Source organism: Malania oleifera, chromosome 12, assembly GCF_029873635.1.
Source record: "Malania oleifera isolate guangnan ecotype guangnan chromosome 12, ASM2987363v1, whole genome shotgun sequence".
Lineage (NCBI taxonomy): Eukaryota > Viridiplantae > Streptophyta > Magnoliopsida > Santalales > Ximeniaceae > Malania > Malania oleifera.
The window spans coordinates 10,698,068-10,717,100 of record NC_080428.1 but is presented as its reverse complement, the minus strand read 5'-3'; the positions used below and the strand labels follow the sequence as shown (position 1 = coordinate 10,717,100).

Here is a 19,033-nt window from a genome sequence, read left to right as displayed (position 1 = left end):
TCTCTCTTTCCCTACTATTTATTTTTAGCATATCGAAATTGCGTGGATGGTTTATTTGATAATTATATATACTACATAATATATAAATCAAGTAAACTTAAAGTTTAATTTTGATTTGGGTTATAGAAACCGAAAGGGAGTACGTTGGTTATACCATATCTTGCGGAAACCATACGGGACTACGTTACTTGGTTAACAGCCCAAGGATAAATTAATTGAGAGTTTAGTTGAGTTCTAAATATTGAGAAGAGTGTGAATGTGTTGTTGAAAAACATATTGAAGAAGCAAATCTATATTAACAAAGTATAAATTATAATTTAACTACAGGGCTTACAATTTCATATCCAAGGCTGACAACAAAAGATATATTGTGATTGACTGGTATAAACCTTGAAATTGATTGGATAGTATTTGTATTCCAAAAGTGGTAAATCTTGAATTTTACATCAATCTTATTGTGCTGAAGTGAATTTATATTTGACAATCAAATTGGGTGTATTGGTTTGGAAATTGTGATTAATTGTTTGATTGTTTCTACTTTTAAAGTGTGGTTGAAGATTGAATGTTTGATTGTATTTAATTGATTGATTGTTTAATTGTGTTATTGATTGGATAGAAGAACTAAGTTCTTGATTGATTAAAGAATTTAACAAACAAGTCAAGAATTGGTTAAAAGAAATAAAAGAAGTTTAAGGCAACCCAAAAGGAATTAAAATAAATTTTTAGAATCCAATTCACCCCCCCCTCTTGGGAAGCCATTCCTAATTTCAACTAACTTGAGTTGGTTGACCATTAACTTCTTCAATTTTGACTGCAACAAAAATTTCTTCTTTCTCTCTTGAAGTGAGATAATTATCCCACCAAGCTTTAAGCGACCCATTAAATCCTTTAACAAGTAAATGTGCTATAGTTGGTTCTTCAGCTCTAGTATTATTTAGTTTAAAGGCAGTGACTGTTAAAGTCATTTGTTGAACTAAAGTGACAGTTTGATATTTCGTGAAACCATTAAGTTTCCATTCATATAAAAGCATTACCGCTAAAACTTCTTTTTGTTTTTAAAGGTTCATCTTCAAATAACGGGCTTGGAGGTGTTGGTCTTTTATAATAAGTTGTATTGCTTTTATTTTTCCACGAATTATTTATCTTATTAATCTCAAAATCACTCTCTCCCTTAAAATTTTTCTCTAAATTGTGAATAATTTCTTCTTTTGTTAAGGTATTAATGTTTTTATCTTTATGTTTGTTAAGTATTTCTAAAACTTTCTTCATATATTGTTCACTTTGAGATTTGAAACTAAAATTAATGTCTTTAATTGAGAAAGGTTTGAATATTGGCTCTTGCTTTTTAATTATACTTGATTCTCCTTTTTCAAAGGTGCTATTAAATTTAATATTTACTGACTCTTCTAACAGATTTTTAATTCTTGTAGATTGATTTGCAATAGTTTGTAGCATTTGATTTGTATAATTATTTTGACTTATTATTTGATCAAATTCATTATTTGTTTCCTTAACTTCTTTGTATGGTGAGGCTATAACTTTTGTTCTTTTGTGATCTATTTTGATTGAGTTTGTGGGCAAATGTACTGAGGATAGATCATTATTATCTAAAAGCTTCCAATTCTTTTTATTATTATGAATGACATTGACCGTTTGTTTGTGCTTTAAATATTTGAAAATAAAATATTCTTTTGAGTTTTTTGCTTTTCTTTTAACCATTTATTTTTTCTCTTTCTTCTTTATTATAAATTCATCTTTATTCTTTTGAATTAATTTATGCTTATAATCTTCTTTAAGGACTTCCATATTTGGTTCAAACTTCTTAGTTATAGTTAGTAAACTTTTTCTTTGGCTTTCTTCTAAGACTTTTCTTTGATTTTCATCTAATGTTTGAGACATAGTTGGAGAAATTGATTATTCATAATCCTCTTGATAATATCCTTGTGGGATTTTCTCTCAAAGTTAACTCCTTTAAGTTTGTAAAATTTATTTGGTTCTGTGTAAACACTTGAGATACTTTTTCTGCCTAAATCTTCAGATTGTCTTGAACTTGATTGTCCTAGACTTCTGCTTTTGGTTAATAAAGATTGAAAATTAATTTGACATTTCCACTTGGGCCTTGAATAATACTTGTAGCCATTATCTTTTGACTTGTTTGAATTTTTTCATCATTGTTTTCATTTAACTCACTAAATTCTCATTCTCCCCCAGTTTGAATCCCATGCCAAAAAAGATTTTTGGTTGAGATACAAGTGAGGTTCTCTCATTATTAGCTTGTAATAAGAGTTGATCCTTTTGGGCTTTCTTTTATTGCATTTGGAAATACTGTTGAAGTTGTTAATTTGTAATAAAGTCTGTATATCATTTCAAGATTTGAAGACCTACTGTCCATATTATAATTTTTTGTTTGAATGTCTAATGGTAAAAATTTATATATTGATTCATCACGAAGATTCGCCCTAATGTTTGGATAACATTCAAAATGTATTGGACCTTCATCTATATTTGACTCTAACATTCGTAATAAAACAACTCTCCATGTGTCGTTATCACCTTTACTTTATTAAAAGTCTTTTGTTTTTTGGATCGATTCGTTTGTACTGTAAGAATTCAGTGTTGAATTTAGTAATCGATGAGACCCAATGAGTACCCGCACTAATTTACCTCGGATTTCAAACCATTTGAAATCCCAACCATGTGTCTATAAAATAATGATTATCATTTTTCCATATATATTATTATTATTATTGCTCTTGTTGTTATTATTACTTTACAATAATAAATATTATTTATTTATTTTTGTAGTTATTAGTTGTTATTATTTTTATAATAATTATTATCCTTAAAATAGTAATTATCATTATTTTGGTTTTTAATTGTTATTATTTATATTATAATAGTAATAAAAATTAGTATTATTTGTTTTCAAAATATTTTTTGGTATAATATGAATTTAATTTTATAAAATAAGCATCCATTTCTATCCATCAGGATTGCAATTGTAATTTTCTTATTTATAGAAATTGTATTCCAATTAGAACTGTCTGTAAATCAGAAAAGGAGGAATACGATTCTAGGATGGATTTGATGCCGCATCAAACTTTGGAGCTTATAAGCCCAATCCCTTTCTCATAGCCTCAATTGGAGGGAAACCCCAAATATTTCAAACTCAATCCCTCTGCCCATCAAAACTAGCCCACGCACTTCCCTCCGAACAAAGGGAGAGAAGAGGGAGAGTGGGTGTCTCATATCTCCATCATCTGCAGCTAACTGCTCATTTGTGGAATCTTCTGAAGCTCCACCTAGTTGCGGAGATAGAGCGATACAGAAAGAGAGAGAGAGAGAGAGAGAGAGAGAGAGAGGAGGGGAGGTGATTTGGGAATTCTAGGGTTTCACAGCTCAGACTTTGTTTGGAGAGAGAGAGAGAGATAGAGGGGCTGGGAGAGGTTAGGGTCCGAAGATGTCGCAGAGCAGCAACAATTACAGCAGCGGAAGTGTCGGGCCAGACTTCCACCTACCCGATGAGATCTTATCGGTGATCCCGACGGATCCGTACGACCAGCTCGACCTCGCAAGGAAGATCACGTCAATGGCTATTGCGTCGCGCGTGTCGAACCTTGAGTCAGAGATGGGAAGAATGCGGCAGAAGATGGGTCAGAAGGATGGGATGATATATGAGCTCGAAGAGAAGGTCTCACAACTCGAGCGGGCATATCAGGAGAGTGAAAATCGATTAAAAACTGTTCTTGACGAAAATGTAAGGGATGTATGACAATCTCTTGCTCTGTACTTTGGTCCACGGTGAACTGGAATGCCTTGACTTCTTTAATTCAGTGTTCTGCTTGCTTTTGTTTCTCCCCCTCCTTCCCCCCCCCCCCCCACTCGCCCCCCCTTTTCTTTACCAAAAGCAAAAGGTCCGATTGAATTAAATTTAATAGTTTTACTTGGTTAACTTCAGCGGAAAATTTTGGTTCCTTAGGCTCAAGCAATGAAAATTTTGCTCCAAACACATTTATTTTTTTGCAAGTTGTATCATTGGAAGCGGGCAGACAAATTTGAACGTATGGTTGTTTTGTTGTTATTTTGTTGTGGATTGAAGATGAAACTTTCAAAAGAGCGGGAATCATTGGCAGCATCGGTAAAGAAACTCACCCGTGATTTGATGAAGGTCAGCTATCATTCATCCCGTGGTTTCCTTTTTGAAGAAATGCAATGTGCCTTTTTTTCGTTGTATGTTTCTTGGCAGCTAGAGATTTTTATTGTTGTGGTTCTGTGTCCGATAATGATAATTATTTGAATGATAGTTTAGGAATACTTTTACTGAAGTGATGTTTATAGTTCTCTATTGATGGCAAAGTCATAAAAAATTCCCTTTGTCTGTTATTCTATTCATAGTATTTCAAGAAAGAAGTTTGTATTGAATTCATGATTTTCTCAGTTTTCCTTGGCTGATGGTAGTTTTTCATAAACCTACATATTTGTGAATTCATTATCCTCATTTTCTTAAAGTTTTAGGTTCCGTTATGTTCGTTGGTTTTGTTGTTAACCGGGCTCAAATTCAGTATAACTCTTATATGCTTAGTTTTGAAATATCTCATAAAATTTGGATGTGGTTGAACCAAAAGAGAACTTTTTTTGAGAATCTTGCTTCATCTTATAACATTTTCTTATAGAAACTTTATCCTACTAACATTTGGAAAATTTTTTGGAAATTTATATGGTTCAAATGGCTTGAAATTAAGCCACAATTGTAGAAAATTTAGGAACTCTATTGTAACATAAGACCTTGCTTTTCCTTGTATTTAATTTTTTCCCAATTCCATTCTGGTTTTCAATACAATTCCATTCAAAGGTTGGGGTGCACAATGGAAAATGCTCAGTATTTATGCTCAACTACGAGATCAGTTGCCTAGTTAGTGAAGGCTATATTTTTTAGATGGCAATTGTCATTAGTTCAATTAAGAGAACTAACATTTTAGAGAAAATTTGAAGGAACTAGCAATTGTGGTCAAGAGGTAGGGAGAGAGATTTTTAAAAAAAGATAAAATATAAATTTTTTTAACAAGGTAGGGAAAAGTTGCAATGAAAATCTAACAATGGGCTTATTGCAAAACAAGATTTAGGAAGATGATGATCCATCTAAGAGGCCTTGTAGCTCCTTGAGCATGCATTGTGACAAAGGAAGACTGGATCATGCCAATTAGTTTAAGGCTAGATTAAAGTTTGGCCATTTTGATGACCTTCTAGGCTCTGGCAATTGGAATTTAATAAGAAAAATATATAGTTTTTGAACAAATTCATGTTGAATTTAGTTAGGAGCATGAGTATTGACCGATTAGATGTGCAAAATCAAATTTAATGATGAGGTGGTTGGGAGGAGTGTGAATTCTATTTTTATTGCCTTTATCCCTAAAAAAAATTGTTCGTGTATGGTGAGAGACTTTAGAGTTTAGACCAATTAATTTGGATACTAGCGTTTGTAAAATTTTGACTATGGTGTTATCTAAAGGGGTTAGGGAACTTTTGGGTAATATGCTTACAACAATACAAAGTGCTTTCACTAAGGATAGATTGATTATAGATTTAAGGTAATTCAATTGTCAACAGTTGCGGGCCTGACGGGCGGCTAGTGAGTGTGTAGTGAATAATTGGGTTACCAATCCATTTTAAGTTGTATGGAGTCACCGCTAACCTATTATTTAACCTAGGTATGGTTAAGACGCCTAATAAACTATCAATTTATGAAAATTGAGGTCAAACCTAGGTCGTGAAATTAGTAAGGTTTGGTTTGAGAATGAGGTTAAGGTAGGGAGTACGATTAAGTGTGGGGAAGGTACTAGCACCCCCTTTGGGCTATCAAATATTTTCATTCAAATTTCATTTTTATCATATTATAGAAATTTCAATATACTACGTAGAAAGCCTAAACCCTAGCTTCAAAACAAATGAAATCTCCAAAAAAGCCATTATTTTATGTGCAAAAAGAAACTTTTCTTTTTATAAGATCTGGAAGACTGGAACTTTCCCAAGATGATAATTAAAATAAATAATGGAAAGATCCAAACTTTTTAAAAGACAACACTCTTATGGATAAAAGGAAGCATTTTTCTTTTTTCAAAATTTCAAAAATTTTAATTTAATTGTTTCTTTTTTCCTTAAAAATAAGACAAGTAGATTAATTAAGTAAATAATAAGTATGAAAAATGCAAGAAAATCAATCTATTTTAGAAATCTTTTTGGTTTTTTTAAATTATTATTTGCTTATTTTAAGTTTTTGTTTTTGTTTTTGTTTTTTTTGTTTTTACAATTTCACTTATTTTTTACTATGTTTTGTTATTTTAATGAAAAAAAATCTTAAACAAAGTAGATAATACAACAAACAATACATACGAAGCCTTAAGTCCCATTAGGTGGGGTCAGCTACATGCATCCTTTTTCGCCAATTTACACGATCATGGATAATTTCCTCCCATAAATTCAAGCTATTAAATGCTTATTATTTCATCACAAGTTATTTTAAGTCTACTCCTACCCCTTCTACTACCCCCAACAATAACTACCTCACTTTTCCTCAGTGGTGCACTTTTTACTCTACGTTGCACATGCCCAAACCATTTAAACTACTCCTCCCTTTTGTTATCTTCTATAGGAATCACTCCTAACTTGCTGCAAATATTTTCATTCCTTAATTTATCGTTTAACATTATACCACTGATCTACCTTAGTGTCACGGTCCGCCTTTTTCACACCGTTGTGAAGGGCCGTGCGGCGCTAGCTAAAGCACTCTTGCTTAACTAGCCAGCCTATCGTTTACCAACATTCATCCACGAAGCACTTTCATTAACATTCAATCAAATAGCAGCGGAAATAATAATCAATTCATGAAAGCCGTGGCAACCAAGTAGTAAATATTGAAGCAAACGTAATTCATTAACAAATCCTCCGTTGACATGTTGTACTTAGCGAGGGAGCCAAGTAGGCTAAGCACGTTGACAATTGCTAGTGAGTTTTACAATGATTGATGAACACTCACCCTCCCCTAAAGAGCTTTCTGGGCCATTCTCACTCTGGCACTAGGAAACATCAAAGTGACCGAGGAGTCATATTGCCTTATTTGGCTTACAATGAAATAAATACTGGAAAATAACCCTATACTAGTATTTACATGATGGAAACCCATCCCAAACACACGAGGCAAGCGGTCACAGGCAAGCATAATGCCCTGAACAAGCTTAGCTCGTGACATTCTCCCCACTTATGCGGTCGACGTCCCCGTAGACTTTGACGCTAGGTACACTTCAACTTTGTCTACGAACGGTTGCATGTCTTCCACCGAAACCCAGCTAATTTCTTCATCACCAAGGCCTTTCCACTTTACTAAGAATTCCTGCCGCTTCTTCCTTGAGAATTTGAACTCTCTGTCTGCAAGGATTTCTTCAACTTCATGTCTGTCAGGTTGCACTGTACTCACTTCTGCTCTGGCTGACTGATTTCTGCTTAGATCGTCGGTGTCGGCGTTGTACGGCTTGAGGCAGCTGACGTGAAACATAGGATGCACTTTCATCCAAGTCAGAGGGTCGATTTTGTAGGAGACCTTCCCGACTTTGGCCAAGATGGGGACTGGTCCTTCATATTTGCGAAGTAGTCTCCTATCTCGTCCTCGTAGTGACCTGACTTGTTCAGGATTAAGCTTAACAAGCACCAAGTCACCTACGTTGAAGTGCTGCGGTCTTCTCCCCTGATCTGCCCACTTCTTCATCTGCTTAGTAGCTTTCTCGAGGTAGGTTCGGGCAATCTCAGCATTTCGTTTCCATTCTTTGGTAAAGACGTACGCCCTGGGACTCTTTCCTCTGTACGGCTCATCCACTGTGTGAGGTAACAGCGGCTGCTGGCCTGTAACAAGCTCAAAAGGACTCTTGTTGGTTGTGGAACACTTTTGGGCATTGAAACAGAACTGAGCCACATCGAGTAGCTGCACCCAATTTTTCTGGTTGGCGTTGACAAAGTGGCGCAAGTACTCTTCAAGTAGCCCATTGAATCTCTCCGTTTGTCCATCTGTCTGTGGGTGATAACTCAAAGAGATTTCTAGTTGTGAATCGAGGATTTTGAAAAGTTCTGTCCAGAAGTTGCCAGTGAATCTTGAGTCTCGGTCACTAACAATGTCGTGGGGAACACCCCAATATTTCACAATGTTCTTAAAAAATAACTGTGTTGTCTCATCTGCCGAACAGTACTTCGGTGCGGCTATGAATGTACCATACTTCGAAAACCTGTCTATAATAACAAGTATAGACCTTGCGTCTCCCACTCTGGGCAGGTTGGTGATGAAGTCCAATGAGACACTTTCCCACGGTTTGGACGGTACTGGTAAGGGCTCCAATAGCCCAGCCGTTTTACTCCGCTCAACCTTGTCTTGTTGGCAAGTGAGACAAGTTCGGGTATAATCAACCACATCATCAAGCATGTGCGGCCAATAGTACCCCCGCTTTAGTAAGGCCAAAGTGCGCCGCCATCCTGGATGTCCGGCCCACATCGTATCATGACATTCCTTCAGCAATGTCTTCCTCAGATCACCTGCTCGTGGCACAAAAAGCCGGTTACCATGGGTTATCAGCAATCCGTCTTCCATCCAAAACTGTCGTGCCTTCCCTTCTCCGGTAAGTTTCATTAAGTTTTGCGCAACTGGATCTTTGGCTAAGTTCTCTTTGATGCGCTCCCGCATCGTTGTGGTAACAGTACTTGAAGTCAGATGTGTTACCATTTGTAAGGCCGCCAGTTCGGCCTTTCTACTCAGTGCATCCGCGACTTGGTTCAATCGCCCCGCCTTGTGCTCAAATGAGAAATCAAACTCTGCCAAGAATTCTTGCCATCAGCCTTGCTTGGGTGTCAACTTTGGCTGTGTGAAGAAATGGCTAACACCTGAATTATCTGTTTTCACCACAAACCTTGCCCCAAGTAAGTAATGCCTCCACACACGGAGACAATGTATCACCGCTAACATCTCCTTCTCTTGAGCTGTGTACTTCCGCTCCGCTTCACTAAGCTTACGGCTTTCGTACGCAACAGGGTGTCCCTCTTGTACCAAGACTCCTCCAAGGGCGAAGTCTGATGCATCTGTTTGTACTTCGAAGGGTTTCATGACATCCGGAAGAGCCAGAACCGGATCTCTCATCATGGCATCCTTTAAGTCATCAAAGGCTCCCTGGCACTCCTCTGTCCAGTTCCACCCATGACCCTTCTTTAGTAGTTCTGTCATAGGGGCCGTTCTCCGTGAATATCCCTCTACGAACTTCCTGTAGTAGTTGGCAAGGCCAAGAAAGGAACGCAACTCTTTCACTGTTGTTGGGATCTTCCATTCTTGAATTGCCCTTACCTTTTCCATATCCATTCTGATATGACCTTGGTCAATCACATAACCAAGGAATTTTATGCTTTTCTGAGCGAAAGAGCACTTCTCCTTCTTCACATATAGACTGTTTCCCTTCAGCCTATCGAACACCTTCCGCAGATGCTCTTTATGTTCCTCCAGAGTGGAACTGTAGACAACGACATCATCCAGGTACACCACGACAAACTTGTCAAGGTATTCACGGAAAACCTGGTTCATCAAGGTGCAGAATGTTGCAGGTGCATTCGTTAACCCGAACGGCATCACCAAGAATTCATATGCCCCATACCGTGTCACACAAGTAGTCTTCGGCTCATCCCCATCAGCAATTCTCACCTGATAGTAACCTGACCTCAAGTCAAGTTTAGTGAAGTACTTGGCGTGACTCAACTGATCCAATAAATCAGCAATCAACGGAATAGGATACAAGTTGCGCACTGTCACCTTGTTGAGCGCGCGGTAGTCTACACACATCCGCAGGCTCCCATCATGTTTCTTCTGAAACAGCTCCGGTGCTCCAAATGGTGCTTTGGAAGGGCGAACATATCCCGCTTCCAATAATTCATCAAGTTGCTTCCTCAATTCTGCCAACTCTGGAGGCGCCATCCGATATGGCCCTTTTGCAGGTGGTTTCACCCTTGGAAACAACTCGATCTCATGCTCCACACCCCGTAGTGGAGGTAATTCGTGAGGTAACTTATCCGGCATCACCTCCTTGTACTCATCCAACACCGCTTGGATAGTTGTAGGCACCAGCTCTTTGACTACTTCTTTATCTACCACCACCGTGGCTAGATATGTCTGCTCTCCCTTCCTCAGACCTTTCTTGAGTTGCATGGCTGAAAGGAACTTCCCATCATCTCCTTTCGTTGCAACAGCTTGTACCATGCACGGGTGATCTCCCATCAGACATAGGGAACCAGCCGAAGGCATCAGCACTGCCTTCGTTCCCCTTAGGAACTCCATTCCCAAGATGACTGGAAAGTCATCCAATGGCACTGCTGTGAAATTCACATGACCTTCCCACTGCCCAAGCTTCACAGTAACTCGCTTGGCTACTCCCAGAGTAGGCTGGGCTACAGAATTAACTGCTTTCATGCGTCCTGTATCCTTCTCTAAGGATAAGTTGAGTCTCCAAGCTTCTGGTTGCGAAACAAAGTTATGGGTAGCCCCGGTATCCACCATAGCGCGGGTGCTCTTCCCATTGATTCTCAAGTCCATAAACATTAGCCCCCTGGCTCGTGTAACCTTTGGAACTCTCGCCTGCTTTTCCAATGCGCTCACTTGCCACATTGCACCCATCCTCGGGGTCTCATCTTCTTCCCCATCGTCTTCCACTGCTTGTTCGGCAATGGAAGCCTGTAAAGCATTAAGTGATGCCTTATGAGGGCACTCAAAAACTCTATGAGGACCTCGACACAGGAAACACTCAAGTTTACCCTTTCCCTTGGGTGTGTTGAACCCTTGAGACGACGAAGCTTCCTTTGAGGTTGATGCTTTATAGTCAGCTCCCCCATTCTTGGGTTTGCCTCTCTTGAAACACTTTCCATTGTTTCCCTCTCCGCCAGATCCTTTGGACGAAGTGGTTTTCTCCCCAGCATAGTCAGTCAAGCGTTCTGCAGCAGCTTGTGCGGTAGGCAAGTCTTGAACTCTTTGTCTGTGAAGTTCAGTCCTTGCCCACGGTTTCATCCCCTCAAGAAAATAGAACAACTTGTCCTTCTCCGACATATCCCGAATATCCAACATTAAAGCAGAAAATTGTTTCACATATTCGCTGATTGACCCCGTATGCTTGAGATCTCTCAGTTTTCTCCTTGCATTATACTCAACATTTTCAGGAAAGAATTGGGTCTTGAGCTCTCTCTTCAAGTCTGCCCAACTATCAATTACACAGTTCCCATTCTCAATGTCATTGTATTTAGCACGCCACCACAGTTTGGCGTCACCCACCAAGTACATGGTTGCAGTATCCACTTTCACCTGTTCTGAGGGTATCCTCACAGCGCGAAAATATTGTTCCATATCAAACAAGAAGTTCTCTAACTCCTTAGCATCACGGGCACCCCCATATGTCCTGGGTTCAGGTACCTTGGTCTTACTAACTCCTGGAGTGTTGGAGTTCCCCATAGCAAGAACTATCAAATTCACCTTTGCATCCAGATCAGCCATCCGGGCCTACAAAGTTTCCACAGTGTGGTGAAAGTCCTTTGACATTTCACTCGTCAAACTTGCTTGATGTTGTTGTGATCCCATCACCTCATCAACAAGTCCCCTCAGTTGGGCCATCTTGTTGGCCATATTGTTGGTTGTCTATTCAACCTGTGCTACTAGTGCACTAAGTCTTTCAGCATTGTTTGGTGCCATGGTCAATTACCAAAGCTTCCAAAATCCCACAACGAAGGTAACTGAATTATCGTAGCAACTGAGCCTTGGCTCTAATACCAAATGTCACGGTCCGCCTTTTTCACACCGTTGTGAAGGGCCGTGCGGCGCTAGCTAAAGCACTCTTGCTTAACTAGTCAGCCTATCGTTTACCAACATTCATCCACGAAGCACTTTCATTAACATTCAATCAAATAGCAGCGGAAATAATAATCAATTCATGAAAGCCGTGGCAACCAAGTAGTAAATATTGAAGCAAACGTAATTCATTAACAAATCCTCCGTTGACATGTTGTACTTAGCGAGGGAGCCAAGTAGGCTAAGCACGTTGACAATTGCTAGTGAGTTTTACAATGATTGATGAACACTCACCCTCCCCTAAAGAGCTTTCTGGGCCATTCTCACTCTGTCACTAGGAAACATCAAAGTGACCGAGGAGTCATACTGCCTTATTTGGCTTACAATGAAATAAATATTGGAAAATAACCCTACACTAGTATTTACATGATGGAAACCCATCCCAAACACACGAGGCAAGCGGTCACAGGCAAGCATAATGCCCTGAACAAGCTTAGCTCGTGACACTTAGCGTTCCCATCTTGAGAACTTTTACTTTATGGATATGTTGTTTCCTAGTTGCCTAACATTTTGATCCATATAACGTAGCTTGTCTTACAGTCGCCCTATAGAACTTCCTTTTAATTTTAATGGTATTCAATGATCACACAATACACTCAAAGCATTTCTCCATTTTACACAACTTCCTTTAATTAAATTTTATAAATTTTTTTGGTTTAATTTTAACACAAAATTAAAGCAAGTAAACAATAGTTATTAAGAAACTAAAAAACAAACAAACAAATAGATAAATAAAAACCTGGGTTGGGGTCATCCTAGATGACCTAAATAGGTCAAATCGAGCCAACTTGAGAATGGGGTTCCATGCTTGGGAGGAGTTTTGAAGACCCTTCTCTCATTCTTCTTCATGCAAGAGTTTTGGTAGAAACCCTGGCTCCTTTAGTCATTGGTTTTATAATTGCTACCAAAGCCACCATCATTGCTTGTTGTCGCCATGGCCACTGGCAAGTTTCACCAAATGTTCTTTCCTCTCCCTCTCTCTCCCCCTCCCTCTCTCTCTTTGCCCCTCTCTTTCTCTATGTGTGCGTGCGTCTCTCTTTCCCTCCCTTTGTTTCTCTCTTAGAACCACCAAGTGGACCCTTGGGTTTCTCCTCCAACCTAAATTTACCTCTTGGGTTTTCTCTGCTCCACCCTCCTTTCAATGTGTATTCACACTCTTAAGGTGAGTTTGGCCCTTCTTTTTTGCCTCAATATCTCCTTTCCAAAAGTAAAAGCTGTGTCGCATGTGTTTGGTAAACAACTTTTCCAGCTTTTAAAAGCTAGGTTTTAGCTTTTTTGGCGAGCTTTTAAAAGTTACAGATTTGAAGCTTTAAAAGCTAAAAGCTAGCTTTTTCTCCAACAAATTATTCGGTTCCACTATTGCCCTTAATTGTTTCAAATATTTCAAAACTATCAATGCATTAATTATATTTCCTAAAAACATATATCTATTTTAGTCATTTTAAATACTTGTAGGAACCTTAGAAATTTTTTTACCAAACACTCAAAACCAACTTTTTCTTTCTAATAAATCCTTTTCACATGGGGGCCAAACATTTTTAGAACAATATAAAATATCTCCTTTTCATCAGCTCCTTTTTAAAAGGTCCTTTTAAAAAGCCACAAATTTTTTTTTTTTTTTGGGGGGGGGGGGGGGGTGGGGACTAAGCCTTAAACCCCCCTTTGAATGTATATTCCCTTTTTCTAGCCCATGTAGCCCCCTTATATAGAGCTAGTTTTGGAGCAATCTCACCCTAATGCAAGAGATGATCTTTCCTAAATAAAAAGGGGACAATGTTGCCCACAAGTTTAGTAGATGATGCTAAGAAAAGAGAGAGACGAGTGCATTGGCTTTAAATTGGATTTTAAGGAAGCCTATGATAGGGTGCACTAGGCTCGTTCCAAATAGCGTGTTAGAGATTTGAGAAGAAGGGTTTTGAGTTGGTTTGAAGGAAATGGATAAAAGATTACATGCCTTTTAAGAACATGCATATGATTGTGAATAGGCCGTCTTAAGAATTAGTTTATAGACTATTATCGGTATAGTTGGTTCTTATATGGAGGAGGAGCTAGCCCTATCCCTTTCGCAGAATAGGGTATACACAACATCCATATTGTAGAAAAGAGGATCGAGGTCTTCCATAACCCAACATGGGGTGAAGGACTAGGTGAATAGCAGGGACAATGGCAATTTGGTTAGTCTTGGGACGTTTGTTGATGCTCTTGCACATTTGGTAGGACGAGAGCTTCGTTAGGAAACTGTTATCAATGAATTTTTTTTTTTATTTTTTTAGGGGGGGGGGGGGGGGGGGAGGAGGTGCGTTAAGTTATAGTAAGTACGTGTGGATGATATCCAAATGATTGCTGGCGATGAGCGGGGATAAATCTCCTAGCAAGAGAGGGAATTTTGAGAGGTTTTATGAATGTTGGGTGGACGAGAGGTATTTGTGCTAGGACAATAGGAAAAGATGTAAGGAACAATGCTGAATGTATTTTGTGTGTTGTGAAATAGTAGATTATTTAGGAAGGAGGTGCATATGTTAGGAGTACCAGTGTATGGAAAAGGAAAAAGGGGTGATGTGTCGGATAATGATAGTGTTGAAGTTAGTTAGATTGCAGATAAGGGCAGTTTGCTTTTAGATAAGATTTGAGAATGGTGTGGCTATGGTTTGAAATCACTAGATTTACTTGGGGATTATAATTCGTACCATCTTTGGAAGGTTTGGAGGGCCTTTTAATATTTGAGGAGGATGACATGGTTAAAGAGCAGCAAGTTCAAGCCCACTATAGTAGATTAGGTTGATGGGAAGGACTTAGTCGCTTAACAATTGTTGGATGAGCTGGTTTTGTGGCTTTTTGATCTTGGAGGTAACAAAGATCGGGTTAAATGAAATCAAATGAGAGACAATGTGAATTAGAAAATTTGAAGAGAATTGCAATGGCAAAGGTTAGGGGTGACGGAGAACTAATCACATCATTTAGGTCATTCATTTGACATGTTTATTTTAGGTGTACTAGCAAATTATGCTTGTATTAAACTTTTATTTGTGTTGTGTACTTTCTTGTTATGTTTTTTATGCAGTTATGTGTTTTAGTTAGTTGTAGGTTTAAGTGCTTGGGGATATGCTTGACATGTTAACTAGCCCTAGTTGATGCTCAAAGATTGACTTGTGCAGTGGGTAACTAGACTAGAAGATGAGTGGAAACTCTTTTTAAGATCATGATGGTTTATTTGAGTGGTTGGTCATGTCTTTTGGATTTTTTAGTGCTCCTAGGGGGTTATGATTACATGTTTTGCTGGCATTCATTGAAAAATTCCTAGTGGTCTATTTCGATGATATATTGGTCTATAGTAAGACTAGGGAGGAGAACTTGATACAACTTCATCAAGTTTTTTTAAAGGAAGCTAAGTAGTACGCTAACCTCAAGAAGTGCAATTTTTTACATTCTAGTGCATTATTTCTTGGTTTTGTGGTTTGTATGCAAGGAATAGTCACTAATTCAAATTAGATTAGAGCTATTAGGGAGTGGCCTAAGCCTAGGACTATTTTTGAGGTTCATAGCTTTCATGGCGTAGCTACTTTCTATAGGCGGTTCATAAGGGGTTGTGGCACCATTATGACTCCCATAGCGGATTGTTTAAAGAAAAGGGAGTTTCATTGTAGCCTTCAGTTGCTAGAGCTTTTAGAGAGATTAAGTAGAAGATGGCTAAAGCACTTGTATATAGGCAGCTGGACTTTAGTAGATTCTTTGATGGTGCTTGTGATGCCTTTAGGGTAGGTATAGATGGAGTTTTGAGTCGGGATTTAGGAGAGATACCTTATAACATTTTTCCATGAAAAATTCCTAGATGTTAAAGAAAGGTAAAACTCATATGATAGAGTTTTACGTTGTGGGGAGCTCCCCCCCCCCCAAAAAAAAAAAAAACATTGTTATCTAAAATTTCAGAAGTTCATACTCTTTTTTGACCACCTTGCTTTGTGATATATGAGTTCACAAAAGAAGTTGAATGCTAAGAATATAGGTTAGGTAGAGTTTCTTGATGAGTATACCTTTGTTCTTAAATATCATTTTGGTGTTGAGAATAAGGTAGTTGATGTCCTCAATAGAGTAATAGATCTTCTCCATATCATGTGTGCCAAGGTTATTAGGTTTGATGATTTGAAGGATGAGTGTTTTGGGCTCATCTATCACGGGGTGAGTGGGGGCAGTCATAGAGGTATTTTAGATTTTATCATCCATGAGGGTTACTTGTTTAGGCACTAGGTTATGCATTCATAGGACTTCTTTTAGAGATTTTTTAGTTTGAGAGTTGCATGTCGGTAGGTTTTCTAGTCATTTGGGTAGAGATAAAATCATTGTCTTAGTTGAGGACATGTTTTATTATCCTTCTATGAAGGGGGATGTTACTAGGATAGTGTCTCAGTGTTATACTTGTCATTTAGCTAAATCTAGGAGACACAAGGCTTTATACTTTTCCATTGTCACACGTACCTTGAAGAGACCTAAGTATGGATTTTGTTCGTGGACTCCCTATTATGGCCCAAGGACATTGTGGTTGTTGATAGGTTTTCCAAGATGGCACATTTTATCCCATGTAATAAGACTTTCAATGCCTCTCACATGGCTAATTGCTCTTTAAAGAGAGGTAGTCAACTAGAATGTTTTGCCAACTTCCATAGTGTCCAATAGGGACATCAAGTTCTCTAATTATTTTTGGAAGACACTATGGAAATGTGTGGGATTGACTTGATGTTTTCTTTTGTGTCCCACCCTTCGACTGTCAGCATGAGGTTGTGAATTGTAATCTTGGTGACCTACTTAGGTGTATAGTGGGAGAAAAAGCTAGGGAATTTGGACTTGGTATTACCCATATTTTGGGTTTTCTTGTAATAGTTTTGTGTAGAGGTCCATGGTTAGAGTCCTTTTGTGTTTGTACTCCGTTACAAATCCTGTGCACTAATTTATCTTGTTCCTTTGCCACCAGATGTCTGTATTTTAGAGCCTGAGTCCTTTGTTCATCACGTCCATGTGTTGCATGTTGAGGTGAAGCAAAAACTTGTCATGAGTAATATGGATTACAATCTTGCTGCAATGTGCATCATAGGACTAGAGAATTTAATGTTAGTGATAACGTAATGGTTCGCATTAGACCTGAATGCGACCCTATAATTGTGAAAGCAGAGTTTGACCTTGGCTATTCAGAAGGCAAAGCTCCATGCTTGTGCTATTGGCCTCATTTCCATGTTTAAAAAACTTGGACCTAGTGCATATTTTTACTTAATTTTCCTACTCATATGACTATTAGTCTAGTTCTTAATGTGGAGGATTTGGCACCTTATTGAGGCACAATTAAGCGTTTGGCTTTGTCATTTTTACTAAGTTAGTAGTTCCTTAGGCTCCTTCCATTTCTTAGCTTTAGGAAACAATTGCGTTTATTTTGGATGATGAGTTTGTGATGTCTCCTTAGGTGATTTTCATTGGCATTTGGTTGAGTGGAGAGATCATCTTGCTTATGCTACATGGCTTATCGAGGATGCTGTATTTGAGAGTGCTCTTGTGCTGTTAGTGCTCTACTCACAGTTACAGTCTCAGGAAAGCTGAGTTCCTTATAGCCCGGGGTGTATGATGGAGAACCACCTACATCATTTTAGGCTGCCATTCGACGTACTTATTTTAACATAGATCTAGGAACTGTGCTTCTATACTTTTATTTGTCTTGTGTAATTTCCTGTTATGTTGGGGGGTTTTATATAATTATTTGTTTTAGTTAGTTGTAGGAATAAGTACTTGGTTTGTAAGCTGTACGAGGAAAGTTAGCATTTTGAAATCAGAATCCTAGCATTGTTTCTCTCTCTCTCTCTCTCTCTCTCTCTCTCTCTCGTGCAGCCCTCGCTCTCTTCTTCATACTTCTCCATGCTTTCTTCTTCTTTCTTCTCCTTAATTTCTCATGTCGTTCTCTTTATATTCTCTGTTATGTTCTCTTTTTATCCTTACTAGTTTTGTTTCTATTCCCCTTCTCTTCCTTGCAATAGCCAATCTCTTCTTATCCGTCTTCTTTCCATTTTCCTTAACCAATTCTCTCTCCCTCTAATTTTGTTTAGTTATTATCCTACTTGAGTGCATTTCTTATTTAGTTTGTTAACTTTTTATTTATTTTTTTATTTTCTTGTTTTATTTTCTCTTGAGGATTGCTTGTCCTTTTTATGTTGTAGTTCTGTTTCCTCTTTTAATATATCTTCTTCTATTATAAAAAAAAAGAATAGTTTATAAAGTCTCTTGTGGGTTGAGGTAGGGGTACCTTTTTCTCCCTTCTCATTTATGATAGTGGTTGAGGTATTCAGCAGAATGCTCTTCACTTGCTTTCGGTGTGTTTAAAGGCCTTAGGGTTGAGGATGAGGTGGAAGTGTCCCATCTTGGTTTTTCTAGTGAGACTATTTTCTTTTTTAGAGGATGTTGAGAAATTATGGAAAATATTTGCATTGTTAAAATTTTTGAGGAAATTTCATGTTTGAAGATTAAATGATGTATGGGATTAATATGAATCAGTGAGAGATATATGGATTTATTGTTGGGTTTCCCTCCCATGTGGAGGATGGCCCACTTGTATAGATTGGTCTACTTGGATGTCTTGGTCAATGCCCAAGTGGAATCCACACCAAAGTGGAAGAGAAGACCTTTATGTTTGGTGGTATCCCACTTAGTTGTCATGCATAGAGTGGTTCATTAATTAATTATTTGTGGCTAGTTTGGAAGATGAATGGTCATCTTTGGAGATGTCAAAGGCAATGAATTGGGAAGTTATTGCTGGAAATAGAGTGTTTGATGCATCCTTAGGGGCGCCAAAGAAGAGAGTGAGGGAGAGAAGAAAACATGCTGAAAATTTAGGGTTAAAGGTGCCTGTGCAGTCAACTTGATCTTGACAATTACATGGTGATTTCTATTCCGATTGACCTGAAATTTTGACAGCTTGTCCATAACTCATTGTTTTCCATTCTAGATGGTTTGATTGTGATTTGGAGTTTTGTAGAACTTCAGTAGCCTCAGTATTTTGGTGAGATCTCTTCATTTCTCATTCTAGATTGATTCCATTTTGTTGGTTATTGCTTTGTATGCTAAGAATATGTTGTTCTTGATGATTGTAGT

The 19,033-nt window shown here is 38.1% G+C and overlaps 1 protein-coding gene across 2 annotated transcripts in view; it reads left to right on the top strand.

Moving 5' to 3' along the window:
• Positions 1-2,982: 2,982 nt before the first annotated feature.
• LOC131145045 (uncharacterized protein At4g15545-like) overlaps positions 2,983-19,033 on the top strand; it is a 35,357-nt gene continuing 19,306 nt past the window's right edge. Inside the window, exons 1-2 of one of the 2 annotated variants that reach the window (XM_058094085.1) lie at positions 2,983-3,757; positions 4,100-4,168. In XM_058094085.1, coding sequence (XP_057950068.1) covers positions 3,461-3,757; positions 4,100-4,168 — 366 coding nt within the window. In that variant the 5' untranslated portion in view covers positions 2,983-3,460. The remainder of the gene's footprint in view (positions 3,758-4,099; positions 4,169-19,033) is intronic. The other variant, XM_058094086.1, reaches the window with a different exon arrangement.